The sequence below is a fragment of the Ambystoma mexicanum genome, chromosome 8, assembly GCF_040938575.1.
Source record: "Ambystoma mexicanum isolate Mex_15411 chromosome 8, UKY_AmexF1_1, whole genome shotgun sequence".
NCBI classification, from domain to species: domain Eukaryota; kingdom Metazoa; phylum Chordata; class Amphibia; order Caudata; family Ambystomatidae; genus Ambystoma; species Ambystoma mexicanum.
In genome coordinates, this window is record NC_090929.1 from 1,597,683,397 (window position 1) to 1,597,705,240 (window position 21,844).

The window sequence follows — 21,844 nt, forward strand, 5'->3', positions numbered from 1 at the left end:
GTGAGACTATCCCCCTTCTTATAACACCTTTTTCCAAACCTACCACGTAAGATGCTCAAACACTCTACCCCCCACTTTCCGACGCAAACACTTTAGCATATCACAAAAGACTAACACCTGAGCCATTTACCGGACATGTCCCAACACAAGGGTCAGGCAAGGACAGGCAATTGACCAGAAACGCACACACCAGACGGCCCTTTCCCTTCCCCAACGGGATAAAAGGTGAAGCACGAGAGCGCAATATGAGCAAGGCAGACCACACGACAAGGGCTAACTCAGCACAGCAGTTCAAGAAGATGAGAAAGACAGCGCAAACCAAGATTGTGATAAGGAGAAAAGCGACCTTGCCCTTCCCAACCAAGGCCCATAAAACCTCTGCAAAAACTATCATAAGGCAGCAAATAGCCAGCGTGTATTGCAGCAGATGTCAACAGTGCACAGGGCCCTCCTCCGCTGATAACTACGCTGGGGAGAGACGCTGGTCTCCCTGGTACCAACCTTGACTCCAGAGAGAAGAAAATCCAAAGGGCTCATCACAGCCGGTGAGTCTAGGGGAAAGCCAATAAGAAACCGAACTGTGTTCAACGAAAGAAGTAAACGGCTAATTGAACTGTGAAAGTACAAAGAACTGTTGATACCAGACAGGGGAAAACCAGCAACAGAGGAGTCGGGCACCATGTGGGTGCTCACTCAGGAAACTCTGGGCGATTACCCTATTGTTGCAACCATTGTTACCAGAAGGCCTTAGGAAAGGCGAGAAAGGGGGTCAAAGTGGTCATACTCCCCTGCACTTGTGCAATCTCAATGTCACGTGCCCTAGTACGATTGTTCTGTCCTCCATCTGTTCCTGCTTCTTTGCCTCGCAGCGCCTTGAAACACTTCGGTATAGGCGCGATACAAATGTCATCATACAGGGGTCCAGTAAAAACCTCTGTACAGTCGAAAGTCTTTCACTGACAGACGATTGTGAAGCTAGGGGAAATTAATACCACATCGTAAGAACTGATTGAGAAAATGTGCGATTGGCAAAGTTGGCAAGAGTGAACCTGAACGAGGTATGTCGATAAACAAGGGGCAAAGTCTAAAGTCCCGATGTACAGTGTGTTCCTATGAATGAACCCGGCAGAGGGATGTCCACAGTGAACTGTTTAAAAAGACATTAAGATTCGTGAAGATCACAGATGAAATTGAGTTGAAAGCAGTAGTGAACTAGACGCAGGGAAGCGAACATTCAAGAAGGGTCTGACTCCGGAAGAAGGGGACCCAGGCGTGAAAAGGCATCACCCATCGTACAAGCAGAAAGGAACATTTGTTTATTATTTTGTAACACAGAGACAAGAGACTTAACCACCGAAGGCCTCAACTGCTGAGAGCGTAACTGTTGGCTCGTGCTGGGATAGCTCGAGCGTGTGCTGTGCTCCAGAATCTTACCTTGTCCCATGCTGAAAATGTGGGGCAGGGAGATCCTGACCACCGCATCCTGAATTATTTGTTAACACTTCCTTCTTTCTAATGAACATTATCCCACACTTTTTTGAATTTAGCTTAAGTATTGGAAATAGTTTTAGTATAGTCCCTTTTATTTGACAAGACGCCACTCTGACTTAATGTTTGATGGTCGAAGCTTGCTCCCATCTTAGATATAGGTTTAGATTAGGTGTTTTTCCAAACTACCTATACAGTTACACCCTTGAACTGTGCTCACTTGTGTGTCTTTACTGTTGCCACCATGAGTCCCTTGCACACCTTCAGGGTAGCACAGGGGAGTATATCTGACCAGAATACCAATGTTCAGGTAGGGTATGGACTTTACAGTAGTGAACCTGATGGCGAAGGTGTGGGGGCTGAGGAGTGGAGATTGGGGGTTGGTGAAGTTGGGCCAGAATAAGTAGGTTTTACTTCTCCCTCAAAAACTGGTTAAAAAACAAAGGAAAACGATTGGGTGTCCCCAGAAACTATGGAGGGAAAGTTGCCAAAAGAGAAATTGTTCCTAAAAATGACCAGACAAGGGAGAGGTAGGGAGCAGACTTTGTGCCCGTACAACCATATGAGAGGGTACTGCTGACAGGAATTCAACCTTTCCCCCTTTCTCAGATTTCCCTAGAAACCTCACTTAGGGTTTCTAGATTTGCTGGGCCTGCTTACTTCGATTGTTGGTTCCTTTGCAGGAGGTCAGAGCTGCAGGTGCAGTGGTCGTTTTCAGGATTAGGTATGGCTAGGCAGAGGTTATGATCTCTGAAAAGTAAATTCCTAATGGTTTACACCTGGATGACTCAGGCACCCCGAGATGCAGACCCAAAGAGGTCCCACAATGACACGAGACTTGCAGGACACAAGAGGGTGAGCAGTGAAAAAAAACACTGTCGGGCAGTGGCAGGCGACTCATGTGGCGAATACGAACACTGCTCCAAGAAGGCCCCTTTTCATTATGTAGAACAGCGACAAGACTATTCTTGGGCCACAGGCTGGTAACCTGCGGAGTTCCTAGCCAAAACAAAGAATGGGGTACTGATCCACAACAGATGTCGCCGGATGGAGGTCAACCCACAGGATGATTCCAGGACCATTGACCAGGACCATTACACGTATCTCTGCTCTACATTTGGGCATTCTTGGGTCAGTTCCACTGTTCTCATCATGTTTGTCTGTTGTACACTCCATTTTGCCTACGGATCCATCTGGATCTACTTGGTCAGGTTCCTCAGACTTCCTGGTGTCTTCCTCGCAGTTTTCACTCCTGGCTTGTGGGTCACGCTAGTGGGAAAGACGATACTTCTTTTGAGTCACCTGGGTCATCATTGATGTTAAGATGGATTTCTACAACCTGGCCTGGTGGACAGATTTGTAGGAGGCCACTCTAGTTACATGGAACTCTGAGAAGCTTTCCAAAAACCAATCGGGGTACGTGGACGAACAGTCAAGGCTTAATATTAGGAGATTAAGAGTGGGACTAGGGGCGCTCAATGAGTCCGCATAGTATAGACCACAATATACTGCGTTTACTTACCAATCCGGACTCAGATTTTCCTAGATCTGGGGGTTGCTCGGGATCCATCTTTCGTCATTGATACCGGTGAGATGTGCCTAGGAGTTGCAGGATCAAGGATTCTACTTGTCGGGTGCAGCTGCAAGATGCAACCTCCATCAATGAAGAAATGCAAGAACCACCAAACAGGCCTCTTCAGGACACGTCACACATCAGAGAAAGGAGACTTACAGCAATGGTCTCCACACGCAGGCAACGACAGGCGTCCTTCCAGTCGTGATCACAGCAACTGCTCCAGAACAGGTTCCTGTGAAAATGGAAAGCTGTAATTCGTGACAAGTCTTCTAGGGGAACAAGCTGGCAACCACCAACTTTCCGGATGCAAATGCAGAACGGTGATGCTTCTGGTGAGGTAGCCCACGAGAGAGATGGTCAGTCCACCGGGTGGTTCAAGGACACTTTTGAAGGCTCAGAAGGGCAGGATCCTCAAGAAGGCGTTGAGACTAGTTGGTCCCAATAGTCGAAGGGCTGAAGCACTGCTCAAGGTCTCCGGAGATAAGGCATATTGGCAGGGCTTCACCGAGATGGCTATTGGAAGGGATGCTGGGCTACTTCATGAGTCGTCTTCGGATCTTCAGCAGGTAGCTCTTGGCTCCAATGATGTGAAGAAATGGCTGCAGAGGTCCTCCTCTTATGTTAATGTTAAAGGATTATTATACCGTGCACTATCACCACCAGAGTGGTTCCCTGCTGCTCTGGCGGCTCTGAAAAGGGAAGGGGGGGGGCGGAGGGAGAGGTAGTGGGAGTAAGCGGGAAAAGTGCAAGAGAGCAGTGATGTGCCATTGGCCTCAACCCAGTTAGCACTGTTTGCTGGGCTTGGGGTGTTTTCCGCTCGGCAGCCATCGTGTGGTGTTGTGCGAGTCTATGGGTTTGTTATGTTGTTGCAGTGTAGTGAAGTTTGTGTGGATTGTTGTGTTATAGGGTTGTGGTTGTGTTTGTTAGAGTTTGAGAGGTGTATGCAGAGGGGTGAAATTGTTAGTGGATTGGTTATTTGGAATTGCTGCCTGGAAGCGAAGTGCCAAACAACCATAATTCCTCCAGGTGGGGCGCGCACGTTTTTCCGCGCCTGCATCCAGATTCGGCCTCCATCCAGATCTGGCACCGGTCGACACCCCCAATCCCTTCCACATAGGACGCCCACCCTTATTCATAACAGTGTCCGAGTTCGGCCCCTGCCCACCTCCGTCAAATCTGTCTGTATGCGGGGCAAGCAAGAGTTTGTGAGTCCATCTAAATCTGGCCCTGAATAGCATTCTCAATCCAGTTCATACGCGGCATTGGTCAACCAACACTGGTTCATCCAGATGTGGCAGTGGTAGGTACTCACAGTCTTATCCAGCTGCTCACACAGGCTATCGCTCACAGCCCCTTTGAAGTGTGGCGCATGCTAACACTCACAGCTAGCACTGCACCTGTCATTCACAACTCCGTCCGGGCCCGGCGCATGCCTATGTCTACAGTTCAGTTTAAGTGTGGCAACTGCCTCACATTCACACAACTCTATCCAAGTATGGTACCTGATAGCGTTCATGGGGTGGATGAGGTTGTTGGATGGAGTTGGGCATGGATGCTAATTTCTGTCCTTATGGGGTGTGGCTTGTGTCCTATTCGACCTAGCGCCATCTCTTGTTATTGTCGGAGTTTCCCTTAGTCTGTTCTGAGTGTGGTCAGTATCGCTCTGGGTGTTGTCAGTATCATCCTGAGTTCTGACATCCTATTCATTGTGTAATTGTTTCAATTTGAATCTGCGGTGTTGAGGAGCCAGGTTTTTAGTAGTTTTCTGAATTGTAGGTGGTCTTTGGTGTTTCTTATTTCTTTCGGGATGTTGTTCCAGGTTTTTGCCGGTAGGTGGGAGAAGGAGGATCCCCCAGTTTTTTCTTGAGGTATGGTTTTGGTTCCAGGTGGATTTCATTGCTTGATCTGAGGGGTCTGGTTGGCTTGTAGTTTATTTTCTTTTGCAGGGATTCAGCACCCTGTCCACTGATTGCCCTGTGTGTTATGGACATTGTTTTGAAGGTGATGCAATGTTTGACTGGGAGCCAGTGTAGTATTTTTAGCGCTGGAGTGATGTGGTCTCTTCTGGATAGTTTGAGGAGGAGGCTGGCTGCTGCATTTTGGATGCGTTGTAGCTTCTTCAGGATGCATTCTGGCATCCCGAGGTAGAGGCCGTTTGCGTAGTCGATTCTTGACATGATTAGGACGACAATTGAGTGTTTTGTGGGTGAAGGAGAGGAAAGGTAGGATTCTTCTTGTGTGAAGGAGGAAGAAGCATTTCTTGATTATTGCATTTATTTGTGGTTCTAAGGTTAGGGAGTTGTCCATCAGGACTCCCAGATTGTTTACTACCTTAGATGTTGAAACGGCCAGGGAATGTAGGTGCTGTTCTCTTGGTTTGTGGATATCATCATGATTTCGGTCTTTCCTGGGTTGATTTTCAAGTTGTTGCCATTCATCCAATTAAAGACTTTTTAGACACTCAATTAGGGTTGAGTGATCGGTTTCAGAGTCTTCGATTTTGTAGATTTGAGTGTCGTCTGCGTAGTTGTAGCACGTCATTTTATATTTTTGAACATTCTGATTACTGGAGTCTGGTAGATGTTGAAGTATAGTGGTAATCGAGCGGAGCCTTGTGGTACTCCACAGTCGTTCACTCGTGGGGTAGATTTGAAGGGTTTTATCCATACGGTTTCTGTCCTGTCTGCTACGAATGATTTAATCCAGAGTAGTGCCATGTCCGTTATCCCTATGTCTTCCAATCTTTTGGTTAGGGTGTCATGGCTAACTGTGTCGAAGGCTGCGGAGAGATCGAGCAGAATCAGACCTGGGGTTGTGTTGGAGTCTGCGTTTGTTTTTAGTTCGTCCCAGATGGATAGTAGTGCCGATTCTGTTCCTCTTGCGGGTCTGAAACAGACTTGTGCTTGGTCTAGCAGTAGGTGTTTTTCTGCAGGTTTTTGGGTTCATTAGTATACGCACGTTTCTAGGAGTTTTGCCGGTAGGGAATATTTGAAACCGGTCTGTAATTGAAGAAGTTTTCCATGTCACCACTTGTGTTTATTAAAAGTGGTTTGATATATGCCGATTTGAAGGATCTTGGTACAGTTCCTGTTGTGAGTGAGATTTAGGGGGCTTCTGTAGTATTCTAATGGCGTTCCTTGTACGAGGATTGATTTGTAGATGTCAGGGGGGCAGGGATCCATGGGTGATCCTACTTTCTTGCAGTGTTTTACCAGCTTAGCAAATTCCTCTGCTGATATTTCAGGAGTGTTTAAGTTTGTGCTGAGGCTCTTCGTTAGGTCCGGTTGGTTGAGTGTTATGGTTGGTTGGTCTGTTATGTATAATTTGTCAGATGTCATTGACTTTTTTCTTGAAATGGTCTGCCAAGTTGTTGCAAAGTTTCTCTGAGGGGGTTGGAGTGTTGTCGCAACAAGGTGGGTTTCTCATTTCTTTTATGATGTTGAACTTTTCTTTTTGTGTGTTGTTGGCATTGGGGATTCTGTCATCACAATGCCTTCTCTTCGCATTTTTTTATTTCTTCTTGTATGCACAGATTTGTTTCTGGAACAGTATTTTATTGTCTTGGTTGTATTCTTTCCTCCATTCCAATTCCATCTTGTTGTCCTTTTTCATGGTGCTTAGTAGCGGAGTGGAAGCTGAAGCTGGAAGCAAGTCCAATCCCATTAATGGTAAGAATCTGAACCATTCAAACAGCCAGTAGTTGTCCAATCAGGGACAACTACTGGTTTCACATATACCAAACACCTAGACTATCTGGCACCAGGCAGAAAGACAGGCAAAACAGTTGAACCTGTGGTTTAAGTCACTTGGGTGACTGAATCCAGCAACGTGACCTGCATGAGAAGATGTGTACCCTCTGTTTCTGAGCCAGATTCTCAGAAACAGGCACAGTTAGTACTTACCTTTATGGCCCAGGCTGGTGGGTTACTCTTCAGATATACCCTCAGGGGTCTTCTGGGCCTATGGCAGCCGGTTTTTGCAAGTCCTCTCCTACTACGTTTCGCATTTGGTTAATTTTAGCCTGAACCCATGACCTGCTGCCTTTCTTGCTGGAGCTTCGGTGTCTTGAACCTGCAATGGAAATATTCATGAGGATCTCCCCTGGCTTCCCCTGGGATTGGTTGTAGTCTTCTCCGCACCTGTAAGTAAGCACTCCAAACTACCTGAGCGTTCGCAATAACCACAGCTGCACTTACAAGACTCATTTATTCCTATGGGGAATTCTTCCATCTCTATAAACTCCTAAAAAGTGACTATTGAAGGTACTTACCTGAACAGCAACATTTCCTGGGTCCCCTTTGATCCCTGAAGTTTTACATCGAAGTAAACTGACATTTAAGTTTGCATCAGTGATTATAAATGCATTCTAAAAGTTCTGAATTACACTCCCTTCTGTGGAAATGTGTTGGTTCAGTGTCTTAGCTCTTCTGCCATACCCTTTACTTGAAGGGGGAGGTGGAGAGATCACACAGTGTTGTGTCCGCCAATTTCAAACCCCATCACTTTGCTCCCATTATACATCTTTCCTCCTAGCCCCTCCTCACCCAAGACTCATCCAGGAGGCCACACTGCCATCAGCAGCGAGGTCAATACCTGCAGTGCTAATGAATGCATGGTTAGGACAGTAATCGTCTGTAATCGGACTAATGGTTACTTTTGTATCACTTCATTTTTATGAGTGCAAGGCAAGATCATGGGTCTCGTGCCATAAGTCTAATAGTGTCCCAAATTTAGGTAGGCATTACTGCTCAAAATGTTGATCCCTTTTCCTCCCACAAGGTGCGATATGCAACGTGTAGAGTACATGTGTACCTCTAGGTACTAGAGGAGGGGAATTATCGCAAATGTGTGGCATTTTGGGGTTGTAAAAAACAAAAAAGTTCCCAATTTGGGAACTCACGTCCCCTGCACACTTTCAATGTCTGGAAAGCCAGACCAACAGTTAGATTATATTGTTTACAAAATTTCCAATAAATTCTAGAGAAAGGAGTAAACTTTTAGCATGAAGCAATATTTGAGGAGGTCAATTGAAGAAAATCAGATTCAGTCAAATTAGGTCACAAGAACCGAAATTCATGTTTATTCTTGATGTTGAAATTGTAGCAGGCCCAACGCGTTTCGAGTGATAGTGCACTCTTCATCAGGGGCAAATCAAAGAGGTTCTAAGAAAAAATATGTACAGAATTCTACATTAGAAAAGTGTTTTTCATAGACAACAATTTTTCACAAATTTTACCAAACATGTTACAACCACTTATGTCATGTATACAAAGGCTAATGGAATGAGTCATGAATAAAGACTACTCAAAAATCAAAATACAGGGTACATTGCCACTAAAGGGTCAATATCTTCACACTGAACATTTACCATCATGTTTCTGTTTGTAGAACAGGCTTGGATCAATATCATGAGTTTACTTGGTCCACTGTGCTAAAAAAAACAGCTATACCACAGAAGCATTTGAAAATAAAAAATAAAGAATAAACAATAAGTGAATAATTCTAACCTAGTGATTGTAATAGGGTATCTTAAGCGAAGAAGGGGGGATCCAGAAAGGGGACCCCAAATGGTCGATGGGACAGTAGTACAAGGGTAATGTCGTCCCAATCATATCTGTAAAAAAAGAAGTGGAAGGCAAAGACTAGTAAGGACATGTAAGGAGAAGGAGCTCCGGAAACCTATTTTGTAAAAAAATCACTTACAACTGCTAGCGGTCCGTTTAGGATAACGGAGTTTCATTTTATAGCCATGGTGTGGAGCCCAAAGACAACGGTGATCCCACACTCTAGTTTGATAAATCTTGGCTAGTAGTGAGAGGTAAGGCATCCAATACTAGACTAGTGTTCACTGTCACTAAAAAAAGAAGAAAGGGAATAGAAGAGGTTAAAGGTCTTCTCCAGAATGGATAGAGATGAACGGCAAGGTGAGAAATGAATTCTTAACCAGCAAGTACTCATGCTTGTCAGGAGTAATTATAGGGAGAGCTTACCCATGTAATCGCAGAGCTTGCAAATGAAGACCAGAACCCCAACGGAAGGCCGACGCCATTGTCAGAGCCATCTACGTATATATTACGTTTTCATGAGTGACGTCATCACACGGGAGCGTGTGACGTTAACTGTTCAGATTTTAGATAGTCGGCACGTGTACTGTTGAATAGGAAGTGGAAAGCCGGGCAGCACAGTAGTGACCCTGCTGTTGCTCCTGCCAAGGTAGTGCTATTTAATTAAAAGGAGCGAGATCAAGACATTCGGGGCCCGGAGAGCTCAACACATGTCATCACGCAATCGCATGCATGACGATATATGTAAACAAACACAGGCCAGCAACCTTACGATCCTAAGTGTAAATAGGGGCATCATGAATGGAGTATAATTAAAAAGGGGATATATGCTCGTTGCTAAAGCACACCGCGCCCACATGTTGGCCGCTGTTTAAGATTTTATTCAAATACGAGGTGCGTTGTACCATTATTTGAGCAGCCTCAACATGGCTACCAGAACCTTGGAATGGTGATTGTATCTTAGAGTGGGAGATAGCCAAAGCTACCTATTCCAAAAATAACTACAAACTAAGCTGAAGACAAGATCTCGCTAAGGGAGACTGTTTTGGAGGCCACCAGATACCATTTAAGGCGGAGGGTGTGATTTGGAAGGATGATGGGGGACTAAGAGTAAAGGACCGAAGTCAATGGTCAATCGGGGACACTATGTGAGTATTGTGCAGTGATTGGCACTGGAAAGATGAATGTATTGGATTAAAATCAGATATGTATAACATTGAATAAAAACAGCCCCAAAGGCGGAGGAACAAAGGAATTATCTAGTTGGCATGGCAACACCTCAGTGTGATTTGAAATCATGATCTAGATATAATCATTTACATAGTATTAGTATCAAAGACAAACAGCTACACTGCCCATAAATGATTCACAATATAGTTGTAAATGCGGATGTCATTCAACTCATGGTCAAACCGACTGATATACTTATTCAACTCAGTTTTTAGAAGAGCTGCTCTGCCCAACGGTGTGGTGTACAATCTACCGGGGATCATGCAGTCGTTTCATCAGTTACAGGATTTAACCCAAATAGTTCTGATTTCACTAAAGATAATCATCAAGAGAGTTGAAATAGGAAGTATGTTGTTCAGACAGTTTAAATAAATGGACCCAAATAGTATTTTTCGTTGAGCCCCAAGGGGGACATTGCATCAAGTCTGTGAATCCAGTATAGTTCCTTTCGTGCTAATATTTTAGGTAGATCACCTCCCCTTTGCAGGGGGTTCCCATGATGGACTGTATTTTGTACTGTGTCTTTTTTTCTTCCTACTGCATGGCCTTATTTTTATTGATCCTACCACCACGTAGTGGCCATACATTTAGTTCAAGAGTGCCAACCAAGGGCCTTTACTGTTATTATAGATACACAGTTCGGGCATAATTCCAACTGCATGGAACCCCTACTCCTTTTCCGACCCACTTTGTTTTTGAGATATTCCTATTTATTTTGCCAGTAAGAGTCTGCTGCTGAAGCCCCCATGCCACTACATTCCTTTTTCTATCATATGGTTCAACTGTAGCCCTTCTAGTTCCTAGGATGGGGTTGCTTTTTAAGCCCCCATTTTGGCAGCAGGGTGTTTGTGTCACCCTACATTGGTTTTATGGAGTAGGCTGTGGCAGCTAAAATTCAGTTTTGGCTTCACCCGGGGTTGGATTTACCAAATCAGAGGGCCCAAGTACCTTGAAGGTAGCTATTGGGGTACAAATGGCTTTTCTAAGTCCTGCTGTCAGCCATTTTGCTTCTAGGGTCTTTGCTTAGAGCAACCATGTGGCAGGCCTAAAATGGCTGTTGGGCACACATGGTTCTTTGTGACGGCTAGGCTATGCACCCTTTACAGTGGATTGGATTAATCTAGACCAGTCATCGTCCTAAATTAGTCATTACACATCCTGTGGGAGTGTGCCTGAGGTTTTAGCCTTTTTTGGGGCGATCCCGACTGGCTGCCCGCCAAAACCGATGTCTAGGTCCCTGGTGCACGATTGGACAGTCAGAGAGTAAGGGTATGCTTGTAAGGGTATGCTAGGAACTCCCAACTCTGCCACAGTTATGCTGGATTTTTTTCAAAGTCCTGTTGGGCGCTACAGGTTTACTCACCTGCTAGAGGATTCCCACAGATTGAGCCACTGCTACATTTTTAGGACCAGGCCCTGTCCATTCAGGCTGGTCCTGTGTCCTGGGCTAATCTCAGTTTGGGGTTTTTAGCTGCGAAGGACCTTCCTGGGCTCTCCTTGTACTCCCCTGGTCCTCTAAGTCGGATGAGCTGGGAACTCCATGCTGGAACAGTCTTTTGGCCTGGTTTTGGACATTGGGGTAGAAACATGCCACAGTCCAAAAGGGTATTGGGGCGCCCATTCCCTGACTCTACTTTTACTCTAGGCCATCCAAGGTAGCCTCCACTGTGTGTTGTGGGACCGTGTTACATTGGCTGGCTGCTCAGTCTTGCCCTATGAGCCGCCAGAATCTGCTTCAATTAGAGTTTACACCTTCAAGCTATCCTCACTGCTGGATTCACTCCTGTCTGGTGGAACCTACTCCTGGGAAGACAGTTTGCTTTTTTTCGGCACTCTTTGGGTTGTCGTTGCTCAGACATTCAAGTCCCTGTAAACTACACTGGAAGAGAAGGCTTGAACTCACCGGCTTGTATTGGGTCCACTGAACCGGATTTTTGGCAACTTTCCCCGGGAGTACCTACCTATGTGTCCTGGGTTGGTGATTATTTACCACAGATACCCTGAGGGGTCCACATGGTCCATGACAGACCGTTTGGCAGGTAGGGCCTCAACTACATTTGCCCATTACATAATTACACATGGAACTGGGAAACTTGGCAACCCCTTGAGCCATTGCTGATTTTTTTAATTGTAGGTTAAAACTTGTAGTTTAATTTTTCTCATTTTAAATACTGGCCTAAAAATCCCAGCATGCAATGGATAATCAGGACTGGCTCGAGGTATCACGCATGAAACTGGGAAACTTGGCAGCTGTGCTTAGACATCTATATGGTGTGGATCCTGCTGGGCTGCATCTCGTCTTGGGCCTGCTGATTCTCGAACCAGCCTCCGAGGATTTTCTTTAAGGTTTCCACTGTATCTGCACTGGTAAGGGAGAGCTGGGACTTATATTTACAGGTCTGCCTATGGACATTGTACTGTCTATTCCTACAACCGTCACTCTACGGTACTTACCTGAACAGTGAGGTCTCTGGGGTTTTCCACTATCTTTGGGATATTTAGCAACTACCACTAATCTATTAGACATTTTTAAAATCACCATTAACCCCTTAAGTGCCAAGGACGAGTTATCTCGTCCTTGACATTACCTCCGTAGTGCCAAGGACGAGATAGCTCGTCCTTTTTGAGCGATCCCTGCAAAGCAGAGATTGCTCAAAACTGTAATCCAACCCCCGGGCTATGTGAGGGGGAGGTCCCCCCATCACAGCCAGGGGTCTGGATTACCTTCAGTTTCACGTCAGTGCGTAAAGTGAAAGCATTTTCACCACGGCAGCCATTTACGGCTGCCGCGTTGAAAACACAAGGCGAGTCTCCACCTTGCTCAGCCTTGATCTCCAGCTGTATTTCAAGCCGGGGATCAAGGCAGGTGTCGTTGGAAAGGGGAAGATTCTCCCCTTTCCAACGATATCTTGTGTGACAGCATTGCTGCTGACGGAACGGGCGCAGAACGCTCGATCCGTGGGCAGCAATGCCACTAGATACCAGGGATGTCTTTACAGTAAGGGGGGAGGAGGGGCTGGGGGCAGATGGAGTGTGGGGGGGCACCTCATGCAGCCCTCCCTGGGGGCAGATACCTGCCCTTAGGAAGGGGCAAATGAGTTGTCACTGGGGGGTGAGGTTCAGTAGACCACCAGGGATGGCTTGCAAGGGGGGGGACATTCTTGGAAAGTATTGATTTGTTTTTGCTGGTGTAACCGTAGGTAACATGTTTTTTGTTTTGATTACAGCTTTTGCTACGCGAGCAGATGCAACGTTATAGGAGTACTGTTTTTTTATTATTCTATGGTTAGGGCCCACTGTCAGTGGGGTGGGTGAGACTGGGGCTGGATTGTTGGTGCTGTGGGTGGGAATGGGCCGTCTGGGCAGATATTTTGGTCGGCTGGGAAACAATTGCAGGGGCAGGCCACAAATTGCCCCCAATACCAGCAGAACATTGGTGTTTCCCTGGGAGTGAATGCCTCCCATGTGGGTTGTCTGTCTGCAAGCCGAGGCTGCAGCTCTGGCTGTGCTACGCTATAGGTGTCGTTATAGGGAGGAATGGGGATCCTGCTGGGGGTCCCTGGAGCTGCTGCTGTGCTTAGGGGACGGTACACCCACATGGTGCATGGATGTCCAAGGCCTGGGACATCACCTCCAACCGTCCTCGAGTTGCGGCTGGGATGCATTACAGCTTTTCCCTTCAGGGAGGTATTGGCACACTGCCGGGAATCCCTGGTGGGGAGAAGTTGTAACGCAGGCCAGCCAGAGCACCAGCAAAGTCAGCGGTAATATCCCTGGCCTTGGGCACCCTTCTCCCATGTGGGTCTTTGGCAGGGCTTGTGGGTAATGCATTCTGGGGAGATTTGGCAAGTCGGACATCTTTGGATTCCCATGGGTGTCTTTTCAGAAATGCATGGTGTTCCCAGTTTTCCGTGCTGGCTTCGACACCCTAGGCCCAAATCTGTAGGTTGCCCACACAAACGAAATGTGCCATGCCGAAAGGCTTGGGGTTACCCTTTTCCTTTTGTGCCCCAGTAGGTGCACCCACACATGTGACGTACCGTTTTCGTCGGGACACCTGTGGGAACGCGGGAAGGTATGACATCTGTTGTTGGCGACGTGTTTCGATGAGTGGACAGAGGGAAATGTCTCTGAAATTGGCTGGAAATAAAGACAATTCTCAGACATTTCGCTCTGGCCACCCACCGAAACACACCGCCAACACCACGTGCCCCGATGAAAACGGTACCGCACATGTGTGGGTGCACCTACCTGTGACACAAATGGAAAAGGGTAACCCACTGATAACCCCCAAAGGGTTTGGGGAAGACAACCTACAGATTTGGGCCTACGGTGTCCAAGCCACCAAGGGAAAAAAGGTAACTGCATTTCCGAAAAGACATCTGTGGAAATCCGCAGATTTCTGACTTGCGCAAATCGGCCCAGAATGTATTACCCAGAATCCCTGTCAAACCCGAAATGTGGCGAAAAAAACAATTTTCCGCACATTTCACTCGGCTCACCCACCGAAACACTGGCAACACCACACGGCCTACCGTCATGCATTTCCACACGTGTCCCGATGAAAACGGTACCTCACATGTGTGGGTGCACCTACCTGGGTGCCAAGGGGAAAGCCTAAAAGACCCCTAACCCCAAGTCTTTTCCGACAGCTGAATTTCACGATTTTTTCAGATGGGCACACCATACAGATATGGGCTTAGGGGGTCCAAGCCACCAGGGAAAACATGGAACCCCATGCATTTCTGAAAAGGGGATACCCGCGGGAATACACAGAGGTCTGACTTGCACGAAGCGGACCAGAATTTATTACCCAGAACCCCCGACAAAGTGGGGTCTCCTGGACATTCTAAATTATCATCCAGTTGCTTTATACAGGTACCCTGAAATTGAGATGACCACAAACTACAATATTCCCTCTAGTTTTCTCCATTTTCTGCCTGCTACACAATCCACTCTTAGTCCCCTTCTTTCCTCTTACATAATGAATACACAAAGTGAACTAGATGCTTACAAAGTAGTGATCAATAGTTCCATTCAAACTTTACATCTACAGATCTATTGCAATACCAAACACTGTAGTTAGCCTCCAGAGCTCGCTTTGCTTTAGGATTGCATTATACATTACCACCTGCAGCTGGCCAAACCGTTTTCAGAGCCTTCATCATATCTGTTTATTTGTGTCCATTCATGCAACTAACCTTTTACATTTTACAGACTCCGCTGTGGCTCGCAAAGTCTTTTCGCCCCCACTCGCATAGTCGAGTACATTTTAAGAAGGCCAAGTAGCATTTGCAAGAGATGTTTGAAACCTTTATGTAACATTTACTTTTCAGTAAATGTCAAACAAAAGTTTCACTGTGCATGGCTGGCCTCTGGGTGGCAGAAGTGTGCCAAACAAAGCGGGTTTGTAGTGACATGCACCATTGCACACAAATCGCATTTTAAATGTGTTGTCGTCCATTGCTATGGGTCGAGTGCATTTCTCTTAGGTTGAATAGGGAAACTAAGTTACTCGACCTCCAGGTCTAGCTGAATTTGAAAGAATTTGCAAAGCCAGACTCCTTTATTGTCTTATTTCAGTGGTACCCAAAACTGCTGTATTGTTGCTCATTTCATGTCTTGGGTACAAATAAACTTCTGGTGACATTAACACTATTAGTCCAAAATTGCTTATCAAATGAGTCTGTTTGCTAATAAAAAAAAATGTAATTAGCAAACTCTAATCAATTTTTGAAAACTAATTCATGCCTTGGTATAGCATAGCAGTATGGTGTATTCTCTAGGTTTAACTACAGGGAATAAACTATACTTCACTACCAGCCTACCTCCTTGATGAGTTAAGCCAGACTACTCTGCCATAGCTACATACTTTAGAGAGTTAGGTCTTTCTTTTGGTTGTAAACTCCATCTTGCCATGAGATAGATGGTTTTGTATCCCCAACGAGAGAGCTGTGGAAAATTCTTCAGCAGTCTCATGCATGGAAGCAGCACACACCTTTATTCAGAGTATCGGAAAAGAATGAAGATAGTGGAAATTAATTAACTGTACCCAGATTTGTTTCACCTGGTCACATACCTGTGTGCCAAACCCCAACATTCCCCAATGGGTCCAACTCTGGGGGCAGTTCGAGTTCATGTTAGCTTGATGCTGTTCTCACAGTTACTGGCAATTTATAGGGAGGCAGGTTCTCTAGTCCAAACTCTTGGTGAAGCCCATTTAGGTAATTCAAGTATTCCTTGGTGGCAATGAGTAGGTACTTCCAGATAAGAGGTAAGGGGATCAATGATGGAAAGTGCAAGGTAAAGTTTTATACTTTGGTCTTGATTAAATCGGGCTCTTAAAGAGATTTGTACAATGTATTAAATGTGTATTTTTACTTTACTATAAACTGCCTAATCAGGAGTTCAGTAATGAAATAAAAAGAAAGAAAGGGGAAAAAAAAAAGATACTTACTGTTAAAGTGTAAGGGTGACAGCCCTCTCGCACTGGCCAGTCCATCCCATTTCCTTCGGGGCTTCCGGACCACGTGAACACTTGCTTGAAGTTCTTCCATTTACTTCCCACGTCATAAGGAAAAATAAAAGTTTCTGCCGTCTGGTAATACTGAATCCGGTCCTTGGCCTGTAAAGTAAGTACAAATCCACAGATTATTGGATGGGAAAATATGAGACATCACCAAACAATGCTTGGAAACGAGAAAAGATTGTGTAGTGCAATCATGCAAGTATTCTGAATGTCCAGTTAAGAGGGTGATATGGAAATCTCCTCCTCCAAAGAAATCAGATGCACAAACCAAGGATAACCGTAAAAAAAGAAAAATAAAAAAAATACCTGTGGCTCATGCTAGGGCAAAGCATGCTTCACAGAAAGCTCGTCAGCTAGGGTTTGGGCCTGAGCAATACATTGACAAAAAACAAAAACATGCTACTATTAGTTATTCAAGAAAATGGATTGAAAACTAGAGAATGAAAAACAGAAAACTGCTTGAATCGGCAACATATTGGAGTCCTGTTACTCAAGTGTATAGCAAGGAAGAGACAGCGAGGTGGGTTGAACCTGAGAAGCTCCAACGAATATAAAAGATGACAGCCTACAGCCACTAAGGCCACAAATCAGGAGAAAACAGAAACCGGTCTGTTCAATCCCAGAGAAGGTGTCAAGACTGGATGATCAGGTGTTGCAGTATGCATGGGAGAGGGGACACAAAGGGGAGGCAAAATTAAAACAGGGATGCAAATGGGCATGGCTTTACCCATTATTGGACTTTAAAAAAAAAGTGAAGAATGATATAAATAAACAGCAATGTATATTGAATCCCTGAAGATTGCTAAGGCATGAAAGGGCACACTAGGCCAGAGTTGCGCCCCTACCACCCCTCTGGTCTACACATTTAACAGGATCCTGGCGCTCCCGAGGGGCTGTACCCAAGTTACCTATGGCGGTCTCTGGAGTGCCACACTGTTGGTAACACCATCCGCCTAAGCCCCCTCCCTCCCCCCAAACCTCCACTGAGGACAAATACTGAATAATGATGGATAGTTGGTTTCTGACAAGCTCTTCACAGGGACCAGAATTCCTTGCTGCAGCATCCTGGTACTAACCAGTAGGATTCAACCTTGCACACCTGAATCAAATCGGTCTTCCTGCAGATTGTTGAGGCATGAAAGCACGTTCTACAAAGAGAATGCCACTTGACTGAGCTGACTGCAGCTGGTACCCAAGCTGTGCCCTTACAACCCCTCTTGATATATAATAACCCAATTAAACGTATTAGCAACATCATGAAAAGAAGGAAATTTAAGTGTTTGATATTTTGCGTTTGACATTAAAATAAAGAAGCATATTTCCGGGGTCAAAGGTAAATATTGTGACAAATCAAAGTATGTCGTCCCTGCTTCCCTAGGGGGAGCCCCTTCCCATGAGGCCAGTGAGGCGAGGCTGCCACCCAATAGTCCCTGTGGGGATGGTAATCGGCAGATGGCTCTCACGGAAGGGCCCCCACTCCACCAACCCTGTGGGATGGGGGACACCTATTCTGGGAGAAGGTGGTACCCTCAAAATACATTCATTCCTCACTCACACACTACGCTGAACCCTATTGTCCCCATATACTCCTGTAGGGTAGAATACTTGGCCACCACAGACCGCACTGGGATGAGCAAGAGTAGTGACTACCTATGTGAAGGTATAAAAACTGGGACAAAGAAGATCACAAGAAACCTACTTGGAAGTAAAACCACTAAATAGAGAATAAACAAGGAAGAAGGACTTGGTAAGCAGTCAGTCCCTCCCCGGATGTACCACAAGACAGGACGTTCGGCTTGGAGTAGGGAGAGAACACTAGCCGGGGCACAAGAGGCGCTGCTGAGACGTGCCTCGTCGGTCCGCAGTTCGACGAGAGAACCAGAGAAGCAGGAGTGAGATGAGAGCAAGCCACCTGACCTCCCGGGCATGGAGAAAGTCTCCAGATGCTCTGCAACCTTGGCTGCAGAGCCACCGCAGCGTATGCAGATCCTGCGAGGGACGGCAACCGCAGGGGACCAAACAAAACAGCAGAGGTGCCCTGTGCTCATACCCGAGACCCAACGAGAAGTCGGAAGGAACGAGGGGCATTGGGGAAGGCACAGGAAGCATGAGAAACGGTCTGCCACCCATATGAGAACCCAGGAAGAACACATTATTCAGAAAAGGACACCACCACTGACCTTCTCCATCACTGTCTGGTAGGTTAGAGAACCAGACCAGTTACACTAAGGCAGCCAATGGAAGAACCATACCTGTAGCATTTGGAATTGCAAAAGCTTAAGAAGGCCAAGGGAAGACCCATACCCCTTGGCATTGTGAAAGCCTCAGCAGTCCAAGGGAAGAAGCATGTCTTCTGGCATTGTGAAAGCCTAAGGCAGCCAAGGAAAGAGCCATAGCCCCTGGCATTGTGAAATCCTAAGAAGGCCAAGGAAAGAGCCATACTCCCTGGATTGTGACTTCTAAACACCCAAGAAAGGTTAGGGGAAAATGCATACCCCCCGACATTGCGATTTGTACACAGGAAGGAGAAACCATGGGAAGGGAGTCAATCCCCCCCTGGGGCGTGTGAACCCTGTGACAGAAAACCAAGAGGAGAGGCATTCTCTTGTGACCAGAATTAAAGTTGGAACTTTTGCTTTATTTGGAAATAGGGACTATCTTTTCTAATATGGAACTTTGTGTGCTACACTTGAAAAGAACTATAAGCGGGGGAGAGGAGTCTATCCCTCAAGAAATAGTCCTGAGAAACTGATGGCATGGTATCCTGCTACACAGAAGACAGGGACCAATATTAGGAGTTAAGAAGACTCAGCAGACCCTTTTGCTGTTTAGTTTGAAGTGTAAGGGATGGAAATAGTTTTGACACAGGAGATTCAACTTTTGATTTTGGACATATTGTTACTTTAGGTTGAGGCAAGGAAACTCCCCTCTTAGTAATAGGCAAGATAGGGGTTTTCTTTGCTTTAATTGAAAATAAAGTCTATAGCCAAGAATATATCTCTCCTGTGTCCGTTTCCTACCTCCAAACCCTTACAATATGAAAAGTCCAAAGTAGTTAATTGATAATGTGGCATCACTCTAGAACACCAGGCTTCCTATTAAATGTTAGGAGGGGTTTTCAAAGTCATTCAGGGCTCGAAATTGAGGGGAAATGGGGGCTATTTAGCTGCTGCTCCTATCCCACTCCAGAAGAGCCTGGTTAGCTTTACACCAACTACCAGGAACTACTTTCGGCTCCTGGGACAAACTAGTTCCACGCAAACTTAAATATGAGGCATTCACTTTCTGTATCTTGGAATGTGTATACAAACCATTAGAGACATCTATAATACATTTGTAGCATAATTAATTGTATACTATGGACGAAAAGTTAAAGTTTGCATTTCACGTGATATTTAGATTTGTACTAGCTCCTGGTTTTCTAAGAGTTGCTCCTGCTTACTGTAAGGAACTCAAGGTGACAACAGTAAAGACAGACAAGTGATCACAGTTCAAGGCTGTTTACAGTTTAATAAACTGTAAATGCAGGGTGGAAAAACACCCAATCTAAACGTAAATCTAAAATGGGAGCATGCATCCACCATCAAATGACAAAATAAAGCAGTCCTTGGGGCGTCTTGTCAAAGTAAAAAGCTGATCCTAAAAAAAAAAAAAAGAAATGTTGCCAATTCCTTACAACTAATTACAGAAAGTGTGGGATAGGGTATTCAAATAAAGGGAAAAGGGTTCACAAATAATAAGTCAGCATGCGATTGCCTGGAGGTCTCCCCCACGTTTTTAGCAAGGAACAAGGTGCGACGGAGCACAGCACACGCTCAAGCCTTCCCAGCACGAGCTAACAGTTCAGTATTAGCCATCAGGGTCTTCGATGGTTAAGTCTCTTTTCAATTAAAGTCCCTCTCCTTCAAGGCCTGATGCTCTCGACAAACAAACAAAAAGCTTCTGTTCTATGAACACTTTGGGTGATGGCTTTACCTCTGGGCCTCCCTCTTCTGGGTGCAGACCCCTCAGAAGTTGCGTCCAACCATTTTTCAATACAGTTCCTTTCTCAGTGAACTTTGGGTGATAACTTTCCACCCCTGAATCTCCTTCGGGCGGGCTCAGACCCCAGATGCCAAGGAATCCAATTGATTTGCCTGCAGCTGAAACTACCGCGAGCGAAACATTCGCATGAGAAAGGTGCAAACTACCAAAAGTTTGCACCTTTCTCGTGCGAACACACACACACACACACACAACACACCCATAACACACCCCAGCACACCGCAACCACAACATAAACAAACCCCACTTACCTTCATCTTCACGCTGGGTTCCTGCAGCGCCAGTTCCCTTTCACTTCTGTGATCGGGAACCAGAGCCACAAGGTTTTTTTTTCTTTTTTTTTTCTTTTTTAAACAGAAGGCTGCGGGAGTGTCCCCTGCAATCCCCGCTCACGATACCATGTAGTGTAGTGAGCGGGGCAATGCGGAGGAGACCCCCGCAGCCCCCCTTTTTTTTTTACAATGCTACCTCCAAAAGTTCGAACTTTTGGTGTTCGAACCTTTGGTGGTAGCATTTTTAGAACTTTTGGTCGTTGCGACCATTTTTTTTTGGTAACATCGTCCTATACCGATGACAAGGGGGACACTTCGCTTCCCCTTGTCTTGCAATCCTTCTCGCATTCACAAATCTTAATGTCTTTTTAAAATAGATTTATGGCCTTTGCCCCCAGGTTGTCAGCTTCCTTCTGCCGGGCTCACTGCCCTTAGCTTTCACAATTCTCTGCCAGGCAAAGACTTTCGACGGTACAGAGGATTTTACAAGACCCCTGTATGACCACTTAAACTGTTCTTCGCCTCTTCCCAAAGCCTTCTGGTTATGGTAGTCTTTGTTATTGGGTAATAGCCCAGAGTTTCCTGCGTGAGCACTGACATGGTGCCAAACTCCTCTATCTGGTTTTCCAACTTCTTCGTTAATAGTATCCTTTTGCTTTTCAAAGTTCAACTTAGCCTTCGGCTACTTTTCATTCAACACATTTCGGTTTGTTATCGACACTCCCCTCGACTCACCGGCTGTGATTAACTACTTGGCTTTCTTCCACCTCGAAGTCCAGATTGGTGCCACAGAGACAAGCGTCTCTCACAGTTTTAGTAATCATCGGAGAAGGGTCTGACTCTTGTGTATCGTTGACATCTGCTGCAATACACGCTGGCAATTGTTTGCAGACTTATTCCCTCGGCAGAGGATCCACGAACCTTGCTCAGACAGTGCAAGGTAGACTCTCCCATTGTCACGCCCTCAGTCTGCGGCGTCCTCCTCCTTCGCTTGAACTGCTATGCTGAGTTCTTGCGTCGTGCGGTCTGCTTTGTTTGTCCTGTGCTCCACCTTTTATCCCTGTGGGGAAGGCAAAGGGCAGTCAGGTTGGTGCGATTCTGGTCAGTTGCTCGACTTTGCCTGGTATTGGGACACGTCAGG

The 21,844-nt window shown here is 45.8% G+C and overlaps 1 protein-coding gene across 1 annotated transcript in view; it reads right to left on the minus strand.

Annotated features, from left to right (window-relative positions):
- Positions 1–21,844, minus strand: part of ZDHHC6 (zinc finger DHHC-type palmitoyltransferase 6) — a 395,617-nt gene that overhangs the window by 125,698 nt on the left and 248,075 nt on the right. The window contains exon 7 of the mRNA XM_069611791.1: positions 16,316–16,483. Within this exon, the coding sequence (XP_069467892.1) occupies positions 16,316–16,483 (168 nt within the window). The remainder of the gene's footprint in view (positions 1–16,315; positions 16,484–21,844) is intronic.